General features: G+C 40.0%; 1 protein-coding gene across 5 annotated transcripts in view; it reads right to left on the reverse strand.

Moving 5' to 3' along the window:
- LRP1B (LDL receptor related protein 1B) overlaps positions 1-17093 on the reverse strand; it is a 1078540-nt gene that overhangs the window by 223821 nt on the left and 837626 nt on the right. For all 5 annotated transcript variants that reach the window (XM_075829239.1, XM_075829241.1, XM_075829238.1 and 2 more), the window contains exon 41: positions 15500-15871. In XM_075829239.1, the coding sequence (XP_075685354.1) occupies positions 15500-15871 (372 nt within the window). The remainder of the gene's footprint in view (positions 1-15499; positions 15872-17093) is intronic.

Genomic DNA, 17093 nt, shown 5'->3' on the forward strand with positions numbered 1-17093 from the left:
CCCAATATTGGATCAACTTTCTGACGGAGATGCAGGGTATATAACCCTTATCTATCCAGCTTGAGTAGCCACACAATATAATCCACTGAACAAGTTGATATAATGGATGAGTGGAGGTCATAGGTCACATGACAGCGGAGGTTCAATAAGTTACTCAAGTCTAAAAATTGCATAGAAGCCAAAGTATTTGAACTTGTATTTTTCCAACGCAACAAAAAAGGAACCATTGAGTAGTTAATTGGGGGATTCGGGACGTGATAATTTCACTCCGCATTATTAATAACTGGAAATAGTGCAAGGCCACAGTGTCAAAATTCTTTTGCTCTGTCTTCATACGTAAAAAGGAAGAGTGATGAGATATTCTTGTCATTATAAATGGAGTTTACGGGGGAGGGGCAGGAATTACAGAGCTCATTCCTTCAAGACTTTCAGGGTCAGTTAAGCTGTAAGTCCCCAAACCTCTTGTAATGATTTCAGCTTCTATTATATATGAGCAGGTTTGATTCCAGGTGTTCTGGGAAGATAGATGGAATGTCTAGCCTGCAAATATTTATGATATTAATCCGGTTTAAACACCTTGCTACAACATGCGATATCTCAACATCCCAGATAACCTGTGTCATGGAACTGGACCTGGAGGGTGACTAGCAAAGAACGTATGTAAGCCCGGCAAAAATAACAATTGAGTTATCAATAATTACATTGGGATTAGGTTTTTATATAGGATTTTTTATCTCGCCATGTAAGGCTTTAGCGTCAACTATGTTCTTCGTGTGTTGTATTTTTTTTACAGTTAATACTACTTTTCCTTCAGTTAATCTTACATATATTTTATGAATCTAACACTTTTGCTATTTTACCTAACACTACAAGTTTCCAATGGCAGGGATTCAATGCGTTTAATATCAACCTTGGAGAATAGACTATATATGATGAGCCATAATTTTCCTCCAGTTATAGTGAACGGAGGGTACGGAAACATCCAAGTAGCATGTATAGTTGTTTACATATATCTTTTCACCATAATGGAAAATAACCGGGTATGCCGTCACCTCTCTACTGTGAACGAGTGTTCAAGAACTCCTTATATTGAGATCAGTGGTGGTCCCAACTAACATTTATGGATATCCATCAGTTTTATACTAGCATATCACTATGCGGTGTAGTGAGATGACCATAGAAAAAGAAGACACTAGTTGAACAGTTTAACAACTCATACATCAACTGTATATAAGAAACGTCCATAAGCATGGATCAGCAAGAGGTGAGCATGGTTATATAGTTTTACCCATGACCAGGGGAAACTGCTACACAGCCCTGGTGCCAGCCTATCTCAAAAGACACAACATAGTCGTATGGCTCCCAAAGGGGGAGGGTTAACTAATGACTTTGACAACGGTCCCCACTCTTTTTACCATTGGGCAAACCCTGAGAAAGACTTCCATTCTTGGCCAGTTCCGGCAGAAAGTGGTTGACTGTTTTGCCTGCCCATATGCCAAACTTCTTCTAGTAGTCGAAGACCAGTTTTCTGACCATATATTACAATTTTAAGTTCTTGACACTGGGGTCTTCCAATAAAGCCATAACCAGAATCTGATGAACACCTGTTTTTCGAGAACCGAATGATCTATGGCCGACCTAAGAAGATGTTTAGCTGTGCATGTACTATTATAAACCAGGTATATATATTGCAAATATGTTACAATTTGTTGCATGTCAATTAATGGGTTTCAAGGTTCTTGATCACGATAAACGGTACTTACAGAAGATAAGAAAAAATAATTAAAAATCAACAATTCAGGCAATAACTATGAAGGTACTGTAACCTCAAAAACTATTGTTATGGTAGTAATGTATGAGATATTTTACCACCTATTGTACATAATAAGAATATTAGAAGCTGCTGAGGTGTTCTATGGTCGTGTAAGAACACAAAGACATGAAAACTTTTCATACAAGGCCAAGGAGCTCCAACATGACTTATAACAATATTAAAATATAGGCTGCATTATGAATAACATATATAATGGACACCTTAGTTGCTGCAAAACCTCGAGGAGATCGGAGAGCACCATGAAAGTCACTGTGGTTCTTTATAAGTTGGGACTTCAAATTCACACCCCACCTGCTGTGGAGCCACTTTAAACATGTTTCCAGTTTAGAAACCCCATCGTCATACACCCTATTAGGAAATTCTGAGTTAATAGAGAGGGGTCCCCTTTCCAGGAGTGGAGAGCAGTTACAAAGAGCATCTCTCACTATGAAGGACCTGTCCTGTCCTGCATTACACAGACATCCCATTGATAATAATGGGCACAGTGTAATGCCTTATTTCACCTGTGGTGGCGCTGTCGGGAAATTAAACTGAAATTGACTGCAATTTTTCCCCACAGATTACCGCTGAATGTTGGGGGCCCCAGCCGGGGGACACTGTAATCAGCTTATTGACAAGGAACCCTACTAAAAAGTAGGGATTGTCCCTTTAGGAATAGAAAAGAGAGCATTACATTAGTGAGTGATAAACATTTCAGTAGCTGTTGCACAACCTCTTTTTACGAGGGAAAGAGAAACCTCATGTCAACCAGTATGAACATAAAGATCATCTGAGTCAAACATTGGCAAGTCCGTGAAATTGGAGAACGCAGAGAGTAAATGAGGTTAAGGCAGGAGAATGCAAGGAGAAGAAACTCTTTAGGGCAGGGGAAGCACGCAGAACATATTGAACCCCGCACCCACTTGATATTTCTTACTGGTCTATAGAATAAATATGGAAAGATTTACCACCTACTGTAAACTATAAGAATAGTAGAAGTCACTGAGGAGTTTCTTGTCCACATAAAGACCCAAAAAGCACCAGGCCGAATGCATTTATAAAATTCATAAAACTTTAATATTCTTTATAATAGGGTTACATTATTCACACAAAATACACACACCTCAGCTGCTGCAGAACCTCTTGTTGAAGAGTAAGGCGTGTCTTCATGTTCTCAATTAATTGATTCATAGTGTAGGTATGCATTATAAGGATCTTCATCAACTGAGATGTATATTATAATATTATGATGTCCTGCAGAAGCTAAGGTCTGTATTATGATGTCCTGCAGCAGCTGAGGTCTGTATTATGATGTTCTGCAGCAGCGGAGATATGCATTATGATGTTCTGCAACAGATGAGGTTTGCATTATGATGTTCTGCAGCAGCTGAGGTGTGTATTATGATGTTCTGCAGTAGCTGAGGTGTGTATTATGATGTCCTGCAGCAGCTGAGGTCTGTATAATGATGTCCTGCAGCAGCTGAGGTGTGTATTATGATGTCCTGCAGCAGCTGAGGTTTGTATTATGATGTCCTGCAGCAGCTGAGGTGTGTATTATGATGTTCTGCAGCAGTGGTGAAATGCATTATTATGTTCTGCTGCAGCTGAGGTGTGCATTATGATGTTCTGTAGCAGCTGAGGTGTGTATTATGATGTTCTGCAGCAGTTGAGGTGTTATGATGATGTGCTGCTGCAGCTGAGGTGTGTATTATGATGTTCTGCAGCAGCTGAGGTGTGCATTATGATGTTCTGCAGCAGTTGAGGTGTTATGATGATGTGCTGCAGCAGCTGAGGTGTGTATTATGATGTTCTGCAGCAGCTGAGGAGTGCATTATGATGTTCTGCAGCAGCTGAGGTATGCATTATGATGTTCTGCAGCAGCTGAGGTATATATTATGATGTTCTGCAGCAGCTGAGGTGTGTATTATGATGTTCTGCAGCAGCTGATGTGTGCATTATGATGTTCTGCAGCAGCTGAGGTGTGCATTGTGATGTTCTGCAGCAGCTGAGCTGTGCATTATGATGTTCTGCAGCAGCTTAGGTGTGCATTATGATGTTCTGCAGCAGCTGAGGTGTGCATTATGATGTTCCGCAGCAGCTGAGGTGTGCATTATGATGTTCCAAAGCATCTGAGATATGTATAATGCTGTACTGCAGAAGCTTGGACACACAGCTATATAATACACACTGAAGCTGCCGAAGAACCTCTTCTTAAAGAAACGAACAGCACTACAAGTCAATCAATGGTTGGTACAGAAGAAACTTCATACAATGACAGATCTACAGGTAGTGATGAGCAGCGCCTTTGAAGTGCCACTCATCTCAGTGTAATCATCAAATTCTGACATCACAATGTGATGTTCATACAAATATTATTTACATAAATGTCAAAATGGAAAATTTCTTTCATGTGTATTATAAAGGAATATAAAAAATAAATACACCTATCAGAAATCTTCCTTCTCCTGTGTATTGTCAGCGGTGTATCTCTAGTATTCGCATACAGCAATAAAGACCTCACTAATGCGCATCCCTGTGTGACACTTATCAATCCAAATCTATATTTAATCATGTGTCCTCAGATCTCGTGTTTACATAAGTCATTTCTTTTGGGTAACATGATTATTAGAATGACTTTGAGCTCATCTACATTTGCACTACAAGCCTTCATCTATCTCCACTCGACATTACTGTGCCTTACCCGCTGCACAATGTATCTGATGATATTAAGTTATCCCAGAATTGAACATATGCCAAACACCTCTTATCGACTAGACAATTCATCATTGCCAGGAGGAGCTACAGAGTAATTTCAACGCTGATAAGAGATTACCGGCTATTTGGAAATGGTAGATTTTATCACATAACATTTGATCAGTTAACAAATCATCTGCTATACAATTACATTTGGCTTGAAACGGAAAAGTTTCTAACGGGGTAAATAGTTTTCTCCAGTATATTGCAAAGTAACTGCAAGAATATCTTAAAGGGTAACAAAACTTTCAAAAAACTTCTGACATGTCATAGTGACATTTCAGAAGTTTTCATCGGTGGGGGTCCGAGCACCGAGACCCCCACCGATCGCTAAAACAAACGTCAGAAACGCTCGGGTGAGCGCTGAGCCCCTTGGTATCTGATTGGCTGATTTTCCAGAAAGCCGAGCAACTGGTGTGGGGGCTCAATAGAAAGTCTATGAGCCCGTACACCAATTGCTCGGCTACCCGAGAAAAGCCGATCAGAAATGAAGCGGCTCAGCGCTCACCCGAGCACTTCTGCCGCTTAATTTTAGCGATCGGTGGGGGTCTCGGTGGTGATCAAAACTTCTGACATGTTACTATGACATTTAAGATATTTTTTGAAAGTTTAGTTACCCTTTAACTTTGAGTCACTGTATGACAAATGTATAAATAATTAAAAATACCCCTTGTCTGGAGATATTGCCGGAGTTACAATATAATAACTGGATCAAGACAGAAAAATAATCCCTGGTCGTACATGCGCATTGAGTTAATCTTTATTCCCGACGTAGTAGATCATCTTCCCCTTGAACACGCACTCTTACACACATTAGCGTTCATGTGAAGTGACTCTCTGCTTCTAACCAATGACGGAGCAGAGAATCTTGTGAACGTGCAAACAGATTTGATTTGTGCGGCGGGGTATGATGGGATATGTAGGCGAGGAGGTCCTGTGGTAACAGCGGCGCTGCCATGTTCGTTCATTAGGAAAACCTCATCGCCGCTGCAACAGTTGGAGAGGAAAATAAGGTAAGGAGGAATAGCAGCACAGCCGCACACATTAGATTAGAGAGTTTACAGGTGAACAATAAATTATTTGCGTTTTTTTTTTAAAAACGGTAACCGGAATACACCTTTAAGCAGTCACATGATACTCAATGACAATTATTATTGCGTGTTTCCACATGACGCCACTTGCATGCAAACTGAACCATTCGACTTTCTCATTTTCTGTGTTCCGATATAGCAATACTTATAGAAAATGATATTATGTACATAGCTTGCATCCATTACATCATAGAAAAGTCACACTGTTCTTATTGTCTAAGGACAACTTCCGTAACGTAAATGCTTAAAGTTGTACCAATAAAGTAAAGCAATTACAATTGTCACGCTGACCCTTTTAGCCCAACTCAATTGAAATCAACATGTGGTGGCCTTAAAAACGTCATGTATCCTCGTATACTATATAGTCCTATTCATAGAGATAGGATGTTGTGACAGCTTTAGATAGTTTGGCCAGGCAGATCTCTCCGACATGCAAACCTATGGAGGCGAAGAGGTATCACTGCCATATAACCATATTGAGGACCATGTGTTTGTATTGCCATGCCACCATATTGGAGACTAGGTGGTATTACTGCTATATAACCATAATAGGGTCTTTGAGTCACTCAGAGATTAGAATATGCACGCTTATATGATCATGCTAGAGGCTAGGGACTGACTTTGCAAGCAAAGACTGTGTTTGTGATCATTCAGAACACTACAAAGTAACAAATGATGACTTAAAGGGGATGTCAGCTTTGGACAACCCTAATTGTTAGAAAGGTTCCTTGACAATGAGCCGATCCTAAAGTGTCCTTTTCTAGGACCCCCAGATCAGCTATAATCTGTTGGGAAAACCGGTTTCATTTTACTGCAGCGCCACCACAGGGGAAATTAAGCATTACACATTGCCCATAAAAATAAATGGGCTTTCTGTGTAATACAGGACAGGACAGGTCCTCCATAGCGAGAGACGCTCTTTGTAACAGTTTTCTACTCTGTCCAAGAGATGAGAATCCTGAACAGAGGACCCTTCCTTATTAACTCACAATTTCCAAATAAGGTATATCAAAATTGTATTACTAAATATACCCTGGAAACCCATAAAACTTTGTCATATATTGTGTGGCCTGTAATTATTAGTGGCTGTCACGGGTCCAATAGATGGTCTGGACCCACTGTATTACCAATGGATTTCACATTTGGCTAAACCGGGGAGCAGAGTCTAAGGGATAGCTAGGTGCTCGCCTTTTAACCTCCTTTTAGATATGTGGACTTGGCCACTAGTCTACCCAGATCGCTACCCCAAGGGTAGTCTCCATTGGCAAAATGGACAGACGAGGTCCGAACTAAGGCATAGGTCAGGGCAGGTGGTAGACATTCGCTCACTGTAGCAGAGCCGAAGTCAGGGCAGATGGTCTTTACTGTGAACAGGCAAAACGTCAGAGCAGACGGTAGACATGCAAGGTCAAGGTCAGGCAGGGTTGATAACTAACAGATAATCCAAATAGAAGACACTGAAGAGTACAATTAGCAAGCTAGAATATGGAACCTAATTGCTTAGGCAAAGAGCTATGGGGAGATACGTATAGTCACCGTGCAAACTAGGTGGTAGACCTAGTAGCCACCAGGTAAGCTGAAGAAGAGCAGCGGCAGGAAATACTGCCAGAAAAATGAAGCGGAAGAAAAACGCAACGCCTGCTGGGAGCCAGGAGACGCTGTGTACCGGTAAGTACACAGCATGGGGAGTGGGAGGCAGCGGCCGTTACATTTTATCAGGGGAAAATGGTATCCTTCTCATCTTCTCAGCTTGCAATCCCCCCCTTGCTTGCAGGCTTTTGTTCAGAAACCTCTTTAGTCTCATCTACAGTAATATGGTCATTTGAACTAGAGTAGTATACATTACAGACCCCCGAGTACCTTTGGATCGGTTCCCGTGATTTTTTTTTACATTTGTAATACATTGTATGAATTAAACAGACTTAATTGCCATCAATTATTGTGACATTGAAGGGTTATCTTCCAAGTGGCAATGGCGGCTGCCTTGACATTGTTGATCAGTGAATGACACCCACCGTAATAAGTCATTTCAACTTTTTTTAAAAACTTTTTTTTTTTCATTTTTGCTGGAAGCGGCTTGCAGGCCAGTCAGGATATGTGAGATAATGAGCTGGTATTGTTGATGTTTGTAAGTTGCAAACCTTTTTACTGAACTGAGAAAGTGTCAGATAATGGGATGTTTATGAATTGTAAATCAATGTTCAGCGAGCTGGAAGTTTGTGACATAATGCGTAGTTATAAATCTGTTTTTGGTGAGCCGGGAACACGAAATCCAGGACTGATTTGAAGTTATAAATCTTTTAAGTGAAGGCAGAAAAAAAGAAATCTTGTGCCAACGGAAATCTGATGTATTGAGTTCAGTCCTGTACACGGACCTGTCACTTTCAGATGCAAATTTGATTTAAATGAAGATTGATTAAGGAAGGAAGGCTGAAAATGTGCACTAAATGCTTTGGGTGTATAAGATTAGAAGGCCTGACTTAAAAAACATCTTTCTTCCGTCCTGTGAAGTAGCAATCTGCTATTTTTGGAAAACAGTCATCTCTGAGCTCTCATCCACCTTGACTTAAAATAGTGTCTCTCTCTCTCTCTCTCTTTCTTTGTTCGTGTCAGATCAACTCGAGGGCTCGGAATCCAGCATTCTACTCGCTACATGTATAGAAAATAAGTGTTCATTCCATTTTACAATCAAAAGAACATTCTGTCGGCCGCCGCAGTAATTGTTTCGAATTTACAATCACATCTTCTGTCACTGTGCATTTTAATCGTGAAGAGAAAAAACTGACCTCAACCTTTCCCTACAAACCTCGACGCAGGATGAGTCAGGCTGTGGAAAACATAATATCTCTTCTGCGCATCATATTCCAAATTCAATTTTAAGCCCCTCTGACCAGGTCTTCGTTATGGTATCATTGCTTCCTCCTGTACAGTCCTACAAACATTCTCAGATCGCTAATAAAAGTTTTTGCAAATTGCAATCTGGAAGTATATGGAGCATGGAAATAGAGAAATACACCATACAGCCTCAATACCACCCCCTTTTGACTTGTTTTTATGCTTCTTTACACCAGTAAAACCGAAATTTCATAAATTGGATGTTAACTTTGAGAATAGTTAACCACTTGCCGCCTACTTGGCAAAGCGTGTCAGGCTGGTCGCATGCAACTCCCCAAAAATAAATTCATAAACAGTGCATAGTCCCGGCGATCACATGGTAAATCATGAGATCACCAGGTGATTGGTAGGAGCTGGAGCTGCTGGGTCTTCGTAGACCATGGTCACCTATATAAGATGAGCATAGAAGCTTTATGTCCTTCTGTAATGTGAGAAAATAACCCGACAAAGTCTTTTATGACCTTCTATGGGTACATACACATTATTAATGGCAGATCCCTCACAGGCCAACTGTTTCTGGATGTCTGCTGTCAGTGGAAACAAGGATTGAGTGTGTTGGATTTTAAAGAGGCTCTGTCACCAGTTTATAAGTGTTCTATATCCTACCTAATTTTTATTTATTTTTTTAACTTTTCTTTTTGACTAAGTTATGATCATTTTTAGTTTTATGCTAATTGGTTCTAAATGCCCAACTGGGCGTTTTTTTTACTTTTCACCAAGTGGGCATTGTAAAGAAAAGCGTATGACGCTAACCGATTAGCGTCATACACTTCTCTTCATTAATGCCCAGCTTGTTTCACTGCACAGCGTGCTCTCGCGAGATCACGCTGTTACGGGACTTCCTCCCACAGGTCTTTCACCGGAGTGACAGAAGACTGAACAGACATAGCCTCCAGCCGTGCCAGGACGTTTATCCAAATCTTCAGCGGCTGGAGGCGATGTCTGTTCAGTCTTCCATGGCTCCGACAAAGGACTCGCGGGATGAAGTGACGTCACAGGGTGATCTCGCGAGATCTCGCTGTGCTGTGAAACAAGCTGGGCATGAATGAAGAGAAGTTTATAACGAGGATTGGTCAGCGTCATACACTTTTCTTTACAACGCCCACTTGGTGAAAAGTTAAAAAAACGCCCAGTTGAGCATTTAGAAGAAATTAGCATAACACTAAAAATTATCATAACTTGGTCAAAAATAAACTTTATAAAAGAAACAAAAAACTGTTGTTATCTACATTAAAGCGCCTATTAGATCAGGTAGGAGATAGGGCACTTATAAACTGGTGACAGAGCCTCTTTAAGATGTACGATCCCCCTGGAGATACATGATGCCTTGGGCAGTAAGCTGGCATGCTTGGCTGATCTGAGTGTCCATGTCTGTGGTAGAATTGGGGAAAGATGGCAGAATTGGGGGGTGAAGTAATTGGCCCAGAAAATAGGAAGACCACCTTCAAACTCACCACCAGGAGAAGCAGCCGAACCACCAGACTAATAACATACGTTTCCATCAGGAAAGCAGGTGATTTAGAGATTTGTTAAAATAAACAATGGAATTAACAGGATTTACGGGGGGGTATTATGGCAGATATTATGAACTTTATGGATATTTTCAAGCTGGGAGGGGGTGTAACAGTAGGGGCTATCTGGTTTAGAATTCCCTATTAGGGTATGTTCCCACACACAGCGTACGCTGCAGATTTTCTGGAACAGAAAATCTGCAGCAGAATCTTAAGAAAAAAACCCTGGTAAATCTGTGACAGAAATCCGCACCAAAAAGTGAGTTTTTTTCTGCTCATATTGGTGCAGAAACGTTTTTCCGCAGCGGTTTTACCTGCGCATTTAGTGTTAAACATAGGTTATAGCAAAGTATATGTGCACCTGCGGATTTCTAGCGGTTTTACTGGTTTCTGCTGTGTAAACGCTATGAAAACCGCAACAACATAAATCTGCTGCGGAATTTCTGCTCCCTATTGAAGTCTATGGGCCAAACACACAGCATCTCCGCACAGAACATGCAGCATAGATTGACATGCTGCGGAATTGAAAAACGCACCGCAGAACACTTTCCGCACGACTTTAGTGCGGTTTTTTTTCCCGCAGTGTGTGCATGAGATTTTCCAAATCTCCTTTACTTTGTTGCTACTGTGAATGCTGCAAAATGACCACACAAAATTCTGTTGTAGAAATTCTGCAGCGTTTACGCTATGTGGGAACCCGGCCTAAGGACAATAAAGCAGTTACAAAGAGAATCTCCTGGCCTGGAGGACCCAACACTTCCGTGCATTACGTGAACAGATTTCAATAAGAACTGCGTAATGCTTAATTTCCCCTGTGATGGCGCTGCAGGAGAATTGAACACTTGCTTCTGGGTTCTTCCACAGATTACATGATTGGGAGTCAGGGTATGTGCACATGACCTATTTTCAGACGTAATTCAGGCGTTTTACAGCTCGAATTACGCCTGAAAAGACGGCTCCATTATGCCTGCAATGGGTTTTACGATGTTCTGTTCCCACGAGCCTTTATTTTACGCGTCGCTGTCAAAATACGGCGCGTAAAATGACGGCTCGTCAAAAGAAGTGCGGGACACTTCTTGGGACGTTTTAGGAGCCGTTTTCTCATAGACTCTATTGAAAACAGCTCCAAAAACGGCCGTAAATAATGCTGCGAAAACGCAGTGAAAAACGCGAGTTGCTCAAAAAACATCTGAAAATCAGGGGCTCTTTTCCCTTGAAAACAGCTCTGTATTTTGAGACGTTTTTGACTCTGCGTGTGAACATACCCTCACTGTGATCGGCTTAGAGTATGTGCACACGACAACGCCAAATACGTCTGAAATTACGGAGCGGTTTTCAGGAGAAAACAGCTCCTGAATTTCAGACGTTTTTACAAGTGCACGCGTTTTTCGCGGCGTCTTTTACGGACATAATTGGAGCTGGTTTTCATTGGAGTCAATGAAAAACGGCTCCAATTACGTCCCAAGAAGTGTCCTGCACTTCTTTGATGCGGCCGTAATTTTACGCGTCGTCTTTTGACAGCGACGCGTAAAATGACAACTCGTCTGCACAGAACATCGTAAGACCCATTGCAAGCAATGGGCAGATGTTTGCCGACGTATTGGATCCGTCTTTTCAGGCGTAATTCGAGGCGTAAAACGGCTCCATTACGCCTGAAAATTGGTCGTCTGCACATACCCTTATTGTCATTGACCATTTTAGCAAAAGAAGCATTGTTCAATGCAGAGAAACTCTTAACTGAAGGGTTAAAACACAATATATAAATGGAAAGTAAATAATTGCCAGAACTGAAAGATAAAATAGCCCTTAAAGTACAACAAAAAAAAAAATGATGAAGTCTCATTTTAATCTCGGCACACACTCTAAGGAAATGTTTTTATGCTAATTTAGAGGCAGCCTCATTTGATGTTTAATTCATATTTTCAAAACGGAGACAAAAATAGTTTTTTTTTGGAGAATTTAATTAATCTTAAGCCCCAGAGACTTCAATTATATAGGTTCATCTCACGAAAATTAGCAAGCAACTTACTAAAAAACAATCCTAGCAGGAAATAAACTATAAGAAACAAATTAAAGTTCAGGGCACCTGATTATAGACTCTCCAACTACAACATCTCAGCCACAGATTCGATATAGAAGCACATTATTAATCAGATCAATCTACAACAATGCTTATACTTTAATATATCAACTTCAATCGTATAATTTTAACTATTGCATCATATTTCAATCTTGTTACTTCAATAAACAAAGGCAAAAAAAGTTTCCACCATGACCATTTTGTTTCTTTATTAATATGTCCTTAGATTGTAGAACTTCTTAATATGAATTTTCTCCTTTGAACACATTTTTGTCTATGTCCAAAATTCTGTACCGACTAATTCTGAAATATATCTGTATGAGGGCCGGAGTGCTGATTTCTGTTACAGACCCCCAAATTCCCTGTAAAGCAAAAGAGTTAAATGATAAAATTCAATCTGCCAGTAGCCACCATTAGGGGGAGCTCATTGGATATGGATTTATAATAAATCTGTCTTCAGTAAACTCCTCAACTCCCCCTAATGGTGGCTACTAGAATTTGATAATTTTAAGGGAGTTTTCCACTTAAACAAGTGACAGCGTATCACTTCGACGTACCATCACTTGCTGATCAGTGATGGTCCAGACGTTGGGACTTCTTCCGATTTCTAGAATGAAGCAAATGTTTCCCTGGTCAATGAGGCGTTAAAAGAGAACTGATTTGACACAAATCAAATTTGGTCTGAATTTGGCAAAAGTTTCGGATACACCGAAATCTGAAGCTTTTGGGGATCACACTGCACAAATTGTCAAAATGGCGGCTGCTTGCGTGCGCCGGCCCCCATTTTGCCGATTATAGTTAAAAAAGGGGAGATGAGAATAATAATAAAAAAAAAAAAACTCACCACCCATCATCCCTCCAATCACAGGCTGCAGCGGTCACATGGGACAGGTATGCCATGACGTAGTTTTGTCCCATGTGAACACTGCAGCGATCACATGGAACAGCTACATCCCCTCACCTACCGGCAGGGAAGCATCGCTATGGGAGACCAGTGGACGTGGTTAGTATGTTTTTATTCTTGTGGAATCGCAAGTGCCCCGATTGCTCTGTTTAACTTGAATACAGACCTAGAAGACATCAGAGAGGCTATCGGGAAACTTGCGATTCGTGGCAAAATTAATTGGACCGAATCCAATTTCAGGAAATTCGCTCATTACACATAATTTTGCATTATTTACTTATTAAACACTATTTACAAAAAAAGTAGAACAAAGTGGCAGCAGTGCTAGAAAAGCACTGTGCAACATTGGCTCCTGTTAGATCCACACAGCTTTTTTCGGACGCCGGTTATAATGGACCAAACATGTCATGCCTGAAAAAAGCCAAGGGGGGCAGCACAAGTCAAGTGGCATGGTACTTTACTAGCACAACTGTTACTTCGTTCTAGCAATTGACGGGAGTCACAGCAATCGGACTCCCACTGATAAGACATTGATGGCGTATCCTCGTGAAATGCCATCAATGTCCTTGGTGAGATTGTCCGTTTCATTTGCTCATAAATATATTCATTAAAAAAATAGTTCTTGAAACCTATGGCTCTTTATTTTGGAAAGAACAGGTTCTACCCTGGCAGCATTCTGCAGGCAGAGAAAATATATTTTTTGTATCTTTTGGAACGAGAGGCTCAGTTTTATCAAGAGAGACAACTTCAAATAGATACACAGATTTTCACCCTAAGGTGATCAGTGACATCTAACCAAGGATTTCAGTATCTCTATCATTGCTCTATGAATTAAGCAGCAAACACCTTTCAATTTTAGAAACATTGGACAATTTACGCATTCAAACAAATGAGCTTCACTTCCATGTATTTTGGCTTCTTCCACTTTGTTTATGAATTAGATCGATATAATTAATTCTCAATTCACGTTGCAGGAGGCTCAGGCTACACCCTAGTGAGACTAAATTCTTCATGTGCTTCTGCTTATACATGTATTTGTAAGACAGACTCTTCATACGACGCTCATAGTCAATGCAAAATTAATGAGTACAACATTTATGTCTCAAAAATGTCGATGAATCTTCCCATATGTAACAAGCCCACGTGCTTGGTTTTAATGTAAGTCTAGAAAATATAAAAACACCTCAAGCGTAAACACCTTAAGGCTTCCTTTCATGGCATAAAGCACAAGTATCTAAAACATGACTATCCTACAAGGAGGTCTATAATAAGCAGTTCATTATGCTGTTTGATCATGTGATATAAGGTTTCTGAGAAGAAACTGACCAGGGAGCTCTGTAATGATCACAATGCTGGAAAGCAAGGTCTGTGGTTGATTACCTTTTTAATATTTTTTTTCTTTTATGGTTTAAAGCATACCTATGGTTTTCAAAAAGATTAAAAAAATAATTACTCCTTAAGTAGCTGTAGATGTATCCAACTTGCTGCCCATCGGCTCAACAACACCCCAAAGTGGTTAGAGCTATGTTGTGTGCTATAACCCAATCAGATGTCCCCCTCTTGCTGCTCCCCCTCCCCAGCCTGACGTTGCACAACACCCCAAAGTGCTTAAAGCTGTGATTTATGTTCTAATCCAAATCAGATGTCTCCTCTTGCTCCTCCCCCTTCCCTCTCACAGCATAAGACCCTAACACACAGTGAGCATTAGATTTTGCAGCTGCATACCCCTCCTCTCCGGCTTTTACTGTTTTACTCTAGATTGATATTTTTTGGTGGCTGAGGTGAGGTGGATGTGAGGAGAGCCCAAAAAGAGGGAAGGGGGAACTAAAGGCTGCTGGAAGTTTAAGAAGATGCCGATTTTACCTAAAAACCTATACTACAAAGTTTTATATATTTACATGTACTACTATGCAGAAAGTAAAAATGATAATATTACGTTAAGTTTAAGAAAGCTTAAACATGACTTTCATTTTATAAATACAATGTTTTTAAGTGAAGAATTAGTGTTGAACAAAAGATACTCTAAATACATACAGCTGAATCTTGAGAATTAAGGGACAAATGGTCATACAGTATATAGGAATGTACATAGAAAACAGAATAGCCACCCTAAAAAGGCAGGAACCTCTCCATAGCCTGATGTTGCACAACAAAACCCTAACGTGATTCTCTAATCTCTAATGTATTTTACTGGATTCTAAGGGAGAAATCAAACTTTGCTGGGGCATGCTGGGAGTTGTAGTATGACATTAGCTGAAGAGCCACGAGTTTGTGATCACTGATCTAAACAATTCCATCTAATAACAGCTAGTATGAAAACGACAATGTACCATAGTATACAAAGACTTTTTATTCAACTAATATCCATCTAGTAGTAAATATTAATATGTAGAGTTCCATATGACCCATATATTTAATAATGTTACACTAAAGAGGTCAATGTTCACTTACTTTCAATAAGGATTTTTCTTCCTGACCAATCATCATTAATTAATTGAATATTTCCATAATGAGCGTCACTGTAGAAAATGCGGTTTGTGCCTTTTTCGGTGAATTTGTAGTCAAATGCCAGGGAGATAATGTTTTTGAAATATTCCGGGTTTTCGTATGGTTGTATGGGTGAATTCAAATTGGTTTCATCAGAAAGATGAATACTTTTCAAAACTGTTCTTCCAGAGTACAGCAAATAACCCTCGTGTTTTAGACAAGTAATCCCATTTTTGGCTAGATATCCATGAGCGCAAGCACACGTCCTTTGCATATTCCCCCGGTATAAGCAAATTTGTTGACATCCTCCATTGTTTTTAGCACAGATGTTGGTTCCTGTAGAGAGGGAAAAAAATTGACATTATGTGACTGTCGCGGGTCACTGACCATGTTTATTCTACTCTTTTATTAAGTCTCATAAGGATCATCTGTTTAAATAGTTTGCATTCTTATGAATAATGGAGCCAAGTTACACAGCATAAAAAGCATAGAACTGCAAAAACAAAGAAAGAAAGAAAAGTTAAATATGAAAATTGTATCATTTAAAGGGGTTTTCCAGGAATACGCATTGATTGTATAATCTTAGGATAAACTATCAAAATGCGATTGTGGGCAACATCTGAATTATTTTTATACCCTCTCCCCTTATTTATTTGTGGTTCCTGAAGGAACTCCAGTTTAAAGGGTGGTAATTCAGCTGTGTCCAATGGAGAGTGACTATGCACGCATCATTAAAATCTCTGTTAGGGATGGGGTCTGGGAACCTCAGTTTTTAGGATTCCAAAGGTCATACCTTCATTGACCAAACATTTATGGGTATAGAGGAGTAAAATGTTGGCCCAATTTGAATTTTACTAATTCAGTTGCCATTTGCTGGATATGAGGATGCATAGGACAAATGGATTTTCCAGGTTTGAGAGTTTCTGGAAAATTTCGAAGAATGATAGAGAAATTGAGTCTACCATTGTATTCTATTGACTGGCGAACTGGTGGATCAGGTAAAACATCTTGGTCATCTCTATTTTTGGCATATTGAGTTGCCCAACGGCCCATGTTGAGTATATGTACCTTCCTAGATCAATGCCAGCTGCATATGCAGTCCAATTCAGTCTTTACCATTCCCCCATGAAGCCAAAAGAGGGCAATCATCCTATTTGATTACCCAATGATGTGGACAAGTCAGGTTTTACCCTTATTGCACAGTCTACACCAGGGCTAAACTTTTTATTTGTCTTTCTCCTCATCAACCAGAACATGGTGATCCCGGGGTCCCACCAATGGTTGAAGTCAATGACAAAAATTAAAAATAAAAATTTAATTTATCTTGCATTTGTTTTCTAAATCCAGTCTAACATTAAAATAAGCATGACATAGGGCAATCATGTTGGTAAATCAGGAATTCCTGCAGCTGGAGAAAGGCCAGTGCAGCTTGTGATACTCATATGATCTTTTTTATTTGTAATTTTAGAATAAAATAATATTGTAACATTTACATGTTTTTATACCTAATCGTTTCTAATAAATGATGAATGTGATTAATGGGATTAGCTATTGACCT

This window comes from Rhinoderma darwinii, chromosome 6, assembly GCF_050947455.1.
Source record: "Rhinoderma darwinii isolate aRhiDar2 chromosome 6, aRhiDar2.hap1, whole genome shotgun sequence".
NCBI lineage: Eukaryota > Metazoa > Chordata > Amphibia > Anura > Rhinodermatidae > Rhinoderma > Rhinoderma darwinii.